The sequence below is a fragment of the Haliotis asinina genome, chromosome 13, assembly GCF_037392515.1.
Source record: "Haliotis asinina isolate JCU_RB_2024 chromosome 13, JCU_Hal_asi_v2, whole genome shotgun sequence".
In the NCBI taxonomy this organism is placed as follows: Eukaryota; Metazoa; Mollusca; class Gastropoda; order Lepetellida; family Haliotidae; genus Haliotis; species Haliotis asinina.
In genome coordinates this window covers 51,392,321-51,404,451 of record NC_090292.1, presented here as the reverse complement: position 1 = coordinate 51,404,451, position 12,131 = coordinate 51,392,321, and the positions used below count along the sequence as shown (strand labels likewise).

The following is a 12,131-nucleotide window of genomic DNA, read 5'->3' as shown; positions in this document are numbered from 1 at the left end:
TAATCACTGAATGCCCTCCACAGTCATCTACATATACAAACATCCCATCATGTGTTTGGATTGAAGTAAAGTAGAAAACAACTCACTCTAGGAAGCCTGGTCGGTGTTTAGAGTCGACATGGTCACCAAACTGTATCTGACACTGCAACCCTGCAAATTGTATTGCCTCTTCCTGACTCACAGGGTGGGTGCCGTTCAGCAGGGCGTCACGGGACTGTGGAGACAACACCATCATAGTGAACATCATCATCTATACCACATATCATCAGCACTTGTCTACATTAGGAAAGATCCTTACCCCGAGATACATTATTCACTATCAACAAGAATCAGTAAGATAAACATTTAACAACATGAGAACCACTGGATGTGTCTGCTCGTACTTGTCCAGAACTTTCTTGAACAGTACCAGTGGATGTGTCTGCTTGTACTTGTCCAGAACTTTCTTAAACGATACCAGTGGATGTGTCAGCTTGTTCTTGTCCAGAACTATCTTGAACAATACCACTGGATGTGTCTGCTCGTACTTGTCCAGAACTTTCTTGAACAGTACCAGTGGATGTGTCTGCTTGTACTTGTCCAGAACTATCTTGAACAAAACAACTGGATGTGTCTGCTTGTACTTGTCCAGAACTTTCTTGAACAATACCACTGGATGTGTCTGTTTGTACTTGTCCAGAACTTTCTTGATTTTATAGTGAGCATGGTCTTATGCCACTTTTAGCAATTCCAGCAATTCACAGGAGGGAAAACCAGAAAAGATCTTCACACATTCTACCCATGTAGAGAATTGGACCTTAGCCTTTGGTATGAACAGCAGAATGTTTAACCAGAGGGCAACAACTACCCCTTGTTTTTCACTGCAAGCCAATTAAAGTGTGCTTCAGTTCAACATGGATGCATCATTTAGACAGAATATACAACCTCCCAGTCGCTAACTCATATTTCAATGTCTGCTTCCAGGCACAAAGAAGTACCACCTTTTTGGGGATGCAAACCAGTAACTGTCTACTCCACAGCCAAAGGTTTTAGCCACTTGTCAGATCTGTAGCAATGTTTCAGCAATATCATGTGAAGGAATCCGACAAATGGGCTTCACACATTGTACTCCTGCAGGGACCAAGGAATTTGATGTTATGAGTGAACACCCAATCACTTAGCTGGCCTAAGTCTTAAATATGAATAAAGACAGGATGTCTACTGCAAAATACTGCCACAGAAAGAACCTACTTCAGAATACAGTCATATTTATAATGTATTTCACAGATGTTAGTGATCTCTCAAATGACTGGAGCAGAGCTAGAGCCTCACCTGGACATAGAGGAGGTTGAGCTGGACGGGGTCACGTGCGTCGACGTTCTGATCGGAGAAGAAGAACTTCCTTCTCAGCAGCAGTATCTCATTGGGGTCGATGCCCTGTTCCCTCAGTGTCTTGCTGTGGTCTAGCCAGTTCACTGGAACGCAAGTTGAGAAGTCCTTGTCATATCCATGGTGACAAATGCTATAAGGTTTAGGAGTTCTAAGATTCCTACACAACAGACCTCAAGGATAAGCCAGACCATTGAGTTCTTATTCTTTCTGATGTTATTATAGTGAACTCCCTACCATGAACCAGAAGGGTTTACGAGTTGTGACAGCCTACAGTGAAGGAGCCTGTTACATGTGCCACTCTGCCAATTTGACCTACTTTCATCATCAGTGTGGAGCTTCTTCTTCATCTCCTCAAGCTTCTTCTGGTCCTTAGCGATGGACTTGTCTCGCTTCAGTGTCAGCGTTTTCTCCTTTTCATCATCTGGCAGGTCACGCACCAGGGAGTACTCCTCGTGGTTGGTGATACCTGTAACAGTGAGTATGGGTGTGTAAGTGAGTGAGTGATAGAGTGATCAAGTGTTCGAGTGAGTGATAGTGATTGAGTATTCAAGTGAGTGAGTGGTTGTGCAAGTGACCAAGTGATCAAATGTTTGAGAGTGATAGTGATCATGCGTTCAAGTGAGCGAGTGAGTGAGCAAGTGTTTGAATGAGTGAGAGATAGAGTGATCAAGAGTTCAAGAGTCAAGTGAGTCATAAGAGTGGTTGAGTCTTCGAGTGAGTTAGAGAATGATCAAGTGTTCAAGTGAGTGAGTGATAGACTGATCGCATGTTTGAGCGAGCAAGTGAGTGGTTGAGTGAGTGAGTGATAGTGATTGAGTGTTTGAGTAAGTGGTTGTGTGAATGAGTGATAGAGTGATTGCGTGTTCGAGTGAGTGATCAAGTGTTTGAGTGATAGAGTGATTGAGTGTTTGGGCGATCGAGTGTTCGAGTGACTGTTTGAGTGAGTGATAGAGTGATTGATGCATACAGACTGTAAATAATCAAGTCTAAACCAGACAAATCAAAGCTTGACAAAATGACAATGTCCAGTGCAGTCAAGGTGCAATGTTGTTCAGTCAAAAATGTCACGAAGCCACCCAGACCATCCATTCCCCACGAGTAGAGGTTGTCCATGTATAGAAGATGCAACTCACCCATCCTGGTGCAGATGGTGATCATAAGCTGCCCGACTGTGTGGCTGTCATCCACCTGCAGGGTCTTCAGGGCCCCGTCCAGCGTCCGCACTTTCAGGATACGCTGCTTCTTCTTGTACTCTAGCAGATCCTGCAACAACACCGACAAGTTAGATCATCATCATCATCATCATCATCATCATCATCATCACTGTCCTCAGTCACACTACCTACACCATTAGTTAAATCACAATCATCGTCAGTTACACCACCAACATCATCAGTAACAGAATGATCATCATCAGCTACACCACCAATATCACCAGTAGAAGAGTCAACATCATCAGCTACACCACCAATATCACCAGTAAAAGAGTCAACATCAGCTACACCTCCAATATCACCAGTAAAAGAGTCAACATCAGCTACACCACCAATATCACCAGTAAAAGAGTCAACATCAGCTACACCACCAATATCACCAGTAAAAGAGTCAACATCAGCTACACCTCCAATATCACCAGTAAAAGAGTCAACATCAGCTACACCACCAATATCACCAGTAAAAGAGTCAACATCAGCTACACCACCAATATCACCAGTAAAAGAGTCAACATCATCAGCTACATCACCATTACCAGTAACAGCATCAACTACACAAAGATCATCAGTAACAGAATCAACATCATAATTACAAGTAATGCCATCACAATCACAGCAATCCACTGATAAATCAATCTGTGACATCAACAATATGTTTTATAATCCAAGTCAGGTGAGTTAGCCAATGTATGTGTTAACAGAAGTATCTAACAGATAATGTTGCCACATCCCATGTACTGGATGAAACATGTCAGCTTTGACTACTCCATGAGCGATATACTCCTGACAACACAATCACACAGAGACAAACGATATACAACACATTCCACATTATCAACAAGTACCATTTTTCCACTCACTGTCAGCTCCATTCATAGAAATGTTCGTATCTGTTACTAAAGTCTAAACTATGCTACAACAGCAAGTCCAGCCAAGACTTGCAAACTGCAGACACTTGTCTAACAGTCAAAAATATTATCTACTCAAAGCATATTTTACGTGTAACAATGGCCTAGAACAATGGTTGGTCAGGAAGCATGTGTCCTCCAGGATATCCTCTATTAATGTCACTGTTGTATACTTCTTCCTCAATACATGGTAGGATTCGCCATTGCTGTACACAGGTCAACACAAATGAGCTGAATGAAGTACTACTGTCAGAAGCTGCACACAGGTCAACACTTAGGACAGCAAACCAGCTGAATGAAGTACTACTCTAAAGAGTTGGCAAAGTTTCAGTCTTCCTTTATTGCTTGTGATTAATTTGTTCTAACCTCTGGGATTTATCTTGCAGCCTTGGCTAGCAAATAAAAAAATCATTTCATCAAGAAACTGAGATTTCTTTTACATTCCATTAACAGTATATTTTGTTTGGTACGGTGAGGAAACAATTAATGCCTCTTGGTCAAGCTCCAATCTTTTATTCATTGATTTTTACTAATGTAAATGTTGGGGTTTTATCCTTCAGCAAGGAAACTGAACAAGAGTCATCACAAGATGACATATCCCCCTGGCCCCCCATATATTTGAAAGGACAAATCATCTGACAGTTATTTAATGTTTGAAGTTTGAATAATTTCAGTGGAAATCGTGAAAAATATATATGCCATTAACTGCAAACAGCAAAAGACACCACTTCAAGATCTGTCTCATATATCTGTCAATATCTGTTAAAAGATATCAAATGGTTTTCAAGTTGAGCTGTTAACAACAAAAGGAACTCATATCCATGCCATATATGGCAGTGGCATAAAAACAAAGAACTTAAGGTTCAACCAGAGTATAAGACTTGTTCATCGGTGGAATAGTGAGTGGATTACAAAATTCAGTTCATGATTATCAATCTCCGGGATCGAAAATGATAACAAGCCTTGATCTACTTTTCGTAAAATACATTTTTTCCTTTGTTATCACAGTGGTCCAATGGCTGTTGCTCAAGTAACATTGACATTAGTATTTGGAAGATGGGAATATGATGAAAATTGCAATATTTTCCATTTTGCACATTTTGCTTTGAAAAATACCACCCTAATTCAAGCAAACCCATTCCTGCTCTTGGTGCCTGTCTATTAATGTCACAATCGACAAGATTACAGATAAAATGACATCAGTGAAGATAAAATCCAATCAGGACCAGATAAACCAGTGATTGACACCAAAGGCATCAATGTACTTTCAGTGCTACTTTCAATCTGAAATACACAATGTAGTCCCTGGTTTACTGATGTGACTGCTAGCCTTCATAAACTGGAAAAGAATAATGCACCTTTTTATCAGAGCATATACTGAAACATCCAGTTTTGTATTTATCTAAATCATTTCTGTCCAAGTGAACATGAAGTCAGAATTATCCTAGCAGATTTTGACAAAATACTCAAACTGCCACATTTCAGTATGGACACTGCAGGCACTCCCAACATAATCTGATGAGACATCAACACCACACTTGCCATTCATATTCATCAATGGTCATAAAAGACAAAGTTCCACTTCTGAGCTTCCTGGTAACATCATCATGTTTCATTCGTGACATTTTTGTTCTACATGTGTATTAAATTCTGTCCGTACTTCCTGTAATACACCTTTTTGTGACATTTTCCTATGATGTCTTCACCACTGCTAAAGCACTTAGACAACAAGAACACACATCCTTACACAAGCAGTCAATATTCAAAACATGGAGCCATCCCCAAAATACCTGTTTCTTGCATTTCACAGAAACATTCCTCCTTTTGCAGATATTTATGGCAGATGTGTTAAGCAGATTCAGAGAGCAGATGCAAAGAGCAGACGCAGATAGCAGACACCAGATGGCCGTCTGTTTGATAGTTGAGAACATGCATCTACACAGCTCTGTAGTAACCTGCTTTCCTGTATCAATAAACCAACTTAGGGTATATCTATTACTGTCAATTATCATTCATTACAAAATAAAGATGTCAGCAAATAGTGACACACTACTTAGTGTGGGATGGAAGCCAGATGTAAGCACAGTAAAACATGTTGTCTTCATTTATTAATCCCAACACACACTTGTTCAACAAATAACTTCTTTTATGATGACAGAGAAATGGTACGACTGGGAACCTAGGGTTAGATTAACCCTGTACATTAACCCTGTACATTAACCCTGACTGATGTGGCATATGTACCATGTGGTAACAGGCTGGCAAGAATGTAGATACTGAAACTCTGTGAATCAATGTTCACATCAGCAGTTGTATATGTATTAGTCGGCCCATGCACAGCCAGCCTGGATCAGATCAGCAAAAAGCGAATAAACGCCATCATTCAGAAGGTGCTCCGACACAATGTAAGCCGTATCTGGGATCATACTTTCTCAGTGAAGTACTGACTCTAGGACTATTTAGGGCTGCGTCCCATCCAGGATTCAAACCCACATTGTCACATTGAGGTACCAAATCACTCATACACATGACAAATGTGCCTGGGACTTGTTGATAAATTAATCTCTTCTATCTGTGTACATTAAATCTATTGTAATTCATTAGTGTTTACACAACAGTGTGCCAATATATAGCCAAGCCACCCGTGTACATCCTTTATCATCTTCCCTATCATGTACATAATCCTTAATCCTCATCCAATCATGTGTATGTCATCACCATTGGCTTCCTTCCATAATCCCCAATCATGTACGTCCTTAATCCCCACATAATCTTACCACTGGCTTCTTTCATTGTTATCAGTGCTTCCAGCTTTTGTTTACTCATTCCACTTGTTATTGTTTACCTGTATATATAAATATCGCTCTGTACCCCATTCTCATTCACCTGATGAAGGAGTAAGCATTAACCCCGAAACGTGTTCTCATAATAAAGAAGTTGATATCCATGAAAATCTTCATTCTTATGTATTTCACTTCTAAATGCCCTTCAAAGATTTCACATGACAACTGGTGGTCAAACTTGAACTTTATCTGGAAGCAAAACTGGCTGAGTGGGCTAAATCTCCCACTTCATTTGCTGACGATCTGGTGACCATTTTGTTCAACAGTTTAATTTGCACATAACAACATGTCACTGTCCCTAGGTTAACAATCTCTTGATAGATATAAGAGAGCAGGAGTATGGTACTATGCCACCTTCAGCAACATTCTATCAATATCACGGAGCAGGACACAAGAGACTGGGTCCCTATGTCATACCGACAAAGGGAATCAAACCCAAGTCTTTAGCGCCCAAAAAGAAATGCCACGTTAAACACTCCTCTACCCCATCGCCGTTGAAAAGGCAAGACCTGTGGGTAATATTAGTTAGATGACTGCGGCACTGTTACAACACCTACCCCATTCCGCAAAAGGTAGTATTCCAAACTGCGGCCCTGCTCTAGCCATACCCCTTTCTTAGGGTCCTCATCAGCGAGAAACAGTCCAAAATCTGTATCTGCAATAAAACAGATTATGAAACAACCTACTGGGCAAACTCTTCCTCTAATATGGTACCCTCAACATACAGCTCAATCTGAACCCCTCGGTCTGCTGCAAGAACTGTCCATGAAGGCCCTGTCACACTTCTCCGTATCTTAATTCCTCGTGACTTGCACAGTCGTAAGCACAATACACACCTTGTAAGCATCTCAATGGTTTTACGTTTTATGGCATGCAAGCTGAAGTAATAAAAAGTACGTAAATTTTGAGCATTTGGCTGCACACTGAAAATGTTTTATAAGGAACTTATAAGCATGTGATACAAGCAAAAGTGTGACAGGGGCTTTAAAGCTATATCTGGCTATGAGCCCGCAACCTACAGCTCAAGCTAAACCGGTCAACACACAGGTAGAATCAGTTGAGATAGGTTGGGTTGGGTTTTACGTCACACTGGCATCATTCCAGCCACTCTGTGACAAGATCAAGTGACGGCGGCCTGTAATGAATCAAGTCTAGACCAGACAATCCAGTGATTCATATAATGAGCAATCATCCCTGTATGACATCGAACCCTCTACTTCAGTGATCATGACCACAGTACTGAGTCAGTCTTAATGATATGGTTTTTTTTGCTCACCAGAAACACACTATAGACAAATGGATCTGACCTTGTCAAGCAATTATCATGCCTCCTTGGTTAAACACCACAATATAGCTCATTACTATAAGGCACCAGGAAATGTTGGTGAGTGAGTGAGTTAAGTTTGACTCCACTCTCAGCAATTTTCCAGCCATACGACAGCGGTCTGTAAACACTCAAACCTGGACCAGATAATCCATGGATCAAAATCATCAGTATCGACATGTATCAACTGAGTCAATGACAATGACTACTCTCTCCCGTTAATGGCCTTTTATGACAAGCATGGGTTACTGGAGATCAATTCTAAAGCAGACTGTCACAGGTCAGGAAAGCTTGGTATTTGTGTTGGCTTCACATGCAAGTATCTGGAACAGCAACACACCTCTTCCTCTTCATTTCCTCATCAGTCTTTTACCAGAATCTGCACAATAATCTCCAAGCACTTACGGTTTCCTTGTATGGTTTCAGCGATTCTTTCTCGGATAATTCTACAAGCATCGTAGACAATGGTGGACGGCTCGAACTGCATCGTCTTGACGATGTTGCTCCCCACAACGCTGATCTTGAGCGATAGGGTCGCCATCTTGCATGCTAGGTGACAACCCCCGCCTGCTTTACTGTGGTCAGTCCTCGATTCCTTACAGCTGATTCAAGTTATCTCTTCCTGCAGTCTAAGCAACTCTGGAACATCACAAATATGAATTCAGAACTCTATGCCGTGCAGTGCATTTTTATATACAAGCTCAGTTTCTCACAAAAAAAAGGCAGAACGCTTCTTTGGACTTTGATCCAAACCTGTGTCAATTAAAATTCAATAGAGTCTTGTAAGCTCTGGCGATGGTGGTACACATAATAACACTACATTCTGACATTATGATGCTGTTAACAAATCTGGGCCTATCCTCTACAGCTGACTCCTGCGGGCCGACCCTCTACAGCTGCCTCCTGTGGGCCAACCCTCTACAGCTGCCTATTGTGGGCCTACCTTCTACAGCTGCCTATTGGGAACTAGCCCTTACAGCAGCCTATTGTGAGTCTACCCTCTACAGCTGCCAGGTTATTATGAAGAGCAGGACTGTCGCACAGTCAACACACGTCAAAGTTACCAGGTTGGCCAGAATAATTGATTTTGTCTCCAGTTACTAGACAATTTCCTCTTGAAGAATAATCACCTACTTCATTGGAAAAACAAGTGTAAGATACCCTACTGACCAGTCATCAGCCTTTGGGTGACAGTCGCATCACTTTAATTAACAACACTACCCCATATCATCCCGCCCCACCTCATCACACACACCCAACCTCACCACACTCTCTCCTCACTGACCAGTCATCATCCTGTGGGTGCAGTCCACCTGTAATAAATAACAATTAGCAATACTGCCCCACGTCACCTCACCCCACCCCATCACACCCACTCTAATAACAGACCATCAGTCTGTGTGCCCAAAAATGGAACAGTGCATGTTTCCACACCTTGTGAAACATGTGACATTGTTGCAACTTAGCACACATTGCCAGTCCACAAGTGTTAACACCTGCAAGAGTTCCATTTTTTTTTTAAATGCCACTTGCCACAGGGCAAGTGACTTCAGGAAAGTAAGTTGTCATTATTTGTCCGAAATGAAAACTGACTTGTAGCGGGCATCGGGCAATGGGATTTTTTAACCCCTAACCGGCCTCTTGATCCATGTGATGTCACCAACAATGGCATGCAACAGTCTGGCAAACATTCAATACACACAGAAAATCCTCTTCTGCAAAGTTGACGAAATTAATTCCTCGCAATTACACACAGTAGCTCGCTGAAATCATCCATTCCGAAATACAACACAATTCTAACCCAAGCTTCCAAACAAAATACAACACACACACTGCGACAAACACCAGAGTTTGATGAAATGAAATTCTGTTGTGGTTAGTAGCAAGAGCCTAAGTTTAGTCTTATGTTGCTCTTAGGAATATTTCAGCATTATTTTGCAATATTTCAGCAATATCATGGCACGGGACACCTGGTGAGAAACAGGCATCATACAGGGAAATCGAACCCAAGTCTTCATGGTGATGAGGGAATAACATTAACCAGTTAGCTACTCCACTTGGCTCTGTACAGACCAGCAAGTACAGTTAACTGTTAACTGTCGAAACAATTACACAACAACCTGTAGAAAAAGATTCTAAGAATATTGAACTGGTATCTCCCACAACTCCCAAGTTCTCAACACTGTCAGTATTCATCGTCTTCACAGCTACTTTCGACTTATCACTGAGGTCACATATTTCACTGCCTCAGCAATTTTCTCAAAAAGCTAAGGGAGCATTCATTATTCACCAAAATGGTTCCTGTACCCCAGGGAGTAGTTATTGCTCAGAGTGTGTGCATTTCTATTTTGTCTTTGACAAGCAACAAATAGCAAGCAGGAGTACTGACAGCAAGGTCAAGAAGTCGGCAGTCTTCCACTATCTTTCCTTCAGGAATCATAACATTTACAATTAGACAAAAAGTCTCCAATAATATTAAGCTGCACTGTGACACTGGCTCGTAGGCATCACTCAGACCATCAAAGACAAACTGACATTGGAATATTGAATAACGTGCAGCATTATTGTGTTACAGAAGAACATTACAGTATCATTTTATCATCAGCAACATCAAAGAGAGTTATGCTCCACACACAAGCAGGACACAAAATTTCCCTGTTGATGGCTTCACTGGAAGCAATGGTGCCTGATTTGCATCAACATCACTGAAAGGATGACTTTCTTACAGTTAAACCAGAGTTAAACCAGACATTACTCCACGTCTGAATGATGCTAACATCATCAAACAGCTGCTGATGGTGTCAGAGGAAGATGCACATTGAGGGCATCCTTGTCCAGACTCTACCATGCACAATACATACCTCAGAACTTAACCATAAACTACATAGCAATGAAGGCTATTAGAATTTCATCAACAGATGCTACAGTTCAAACTTACAACTCATTATATGAGATCTGGAAGAATTTCATCTTCAGAAACTCATGTCATGCAAAATTCATTGAATCTTTTGGAAAAACCATTTTCAGATTTTCGTGCACTTGAGCTATCAGACCATGACTTGTTCCATCAAAAAATGTCAGAGTAGGTCACAGAAACAGATTGTGAAGAATTTCATCAAGCATACTTTCCTCAAGTTCAAAACTATCTGACTTCAAGTTCTGACCCTGTACAGTCTCATCAACATGTCCAATACAAGTGTACAATTTGTGATCCTGTACAGTTGTATCAAAATATCATGCTCCAATACAAGAGTACAAAACTGACTGATCCAGTACAGTTTTATCAATATATCATGATCTAAAGACTAATACAAGTGTATACAAACTGTCTGATCCAGTACAGTTGTATAAATATATCATGACCCAATACAAGATGATAAAATTTTCTGTTTTACTTTACATATTTCAATTTTTTAACTAAAGCTAAAAACACACACCTCATTATAATGCTTAGTTAAGCATTTCAATCATTGTGAAGATCTATTTTAATTTGTAAAATGAAAATAAAAAAACTACTGAGTCTGTCAGTGTCAATTTTTTTCACATTTTCAGTTTTCAAGGTCAGTGAATAATAATGCTAAGTCAAAAATATGTAAGCTGAAAACAAATCATCAATGCAAGGAAACAATCTGACACCAACTGTAAATCTAAATGAGACACAACCATCACTTAAGTCTTTTCTAAATTTCCATATGATTTCACATTAAGCAAACAAACAAACGCCAACTTCAGTTCAACTGATGACACCACGACAATGACAAGTGCATATATCTTATTAACACCTCCGTCATTCTAACTACTCCATCCAATAGGGGAACCATGGTGGAACTCCTACTAAGACCCAGGGGCATATTCCCTAATACTAAGCAGGCATATCACATGACAGCCAAACAAGCTCCAGCACCATCCAGGACAATGAGCTAATGCACTGAAGCTTGGACAAAACCATTATTTGTATTACTAGAGTCCCAATAGTGGGGAAATACGGGCGTTATTCCACAGGCTGCCCGCTGGAGGGGAATATTCAGTATAATTGACAAACACGGAGTGGTACAGGCAAATACACTCTCAGGGAACAGGAGGAGTATAATTTGTGTCCATTATGGCTACAACAATAAAGCAGTTTAAGGCAGGCCCGGCATAATCAATAACTACTCTGTAAGTCACTGACAACCTTCAGTCACAAGGCTGCAGGGTGTCATAGAAAGGAGGGGCAAACAGAATGGGTGATGTGTAAGATTAAAGGGAATCATGTGGCTTCATCGGTGCATGAGGAAGAGTGTTCTCTTTTTCATTAAGATGATACATATCGCCCTAAGTGGAACACTGATCACTCATCAACTGACCCACCAACTTACCAAACTCACCAAAGCACTCTCACCAAATCTCTCACACATTCCCAAATCCCACTCACTCACCAACTCAATTACCAACAAACTTAATAAACTCACTCACATACTCATAGATTCAC

General features: G+C 40.8%; 1 protein-coding gene across 4 annotated transcripts in view; it reads right to left on the bottom strand.

The window, feature by feature from the left end:
• Positions 1–12,131, bottom strand: part of LOC137260033 (talin-1-like) — a 134,061-nt gene that overhangs the window by 71,462 nt on the left and 50,468 nt on the right. For all 4 annotated transcript variants that reach the window (XM_067797716.1, XM_067797719.1, XM_067797717.1 and 1 more), the window contains 6 exons: positions 8,066–8,299; positions 6,894–6,991; positions 2,505–2,634; positions 1,688–1,837; positions 1,312–1,454; positions 87–214 (listed from right to left, as the gene is read on the bottom strand). In XM_067797716.1, coding sequence (XP_067653817.1) covers positions 87–214; positions 1,312–1,454; positions 1,688–1,837; positions 2,505–2,634; positions 6,894–6,991; positions 8,066–8,201 — 785 coding nt within the window. In that variant the 5' untranslated portion in view covers positions 8,202–8,299. The remainder of the gene's footprint in view (positions 1–86; positions 215–1,311; positions 1,455–1,687; positions 1,838–2,504; positions 2,635–6,893; positions 6,992–8,065; positions 8,300–12,131) is intronic.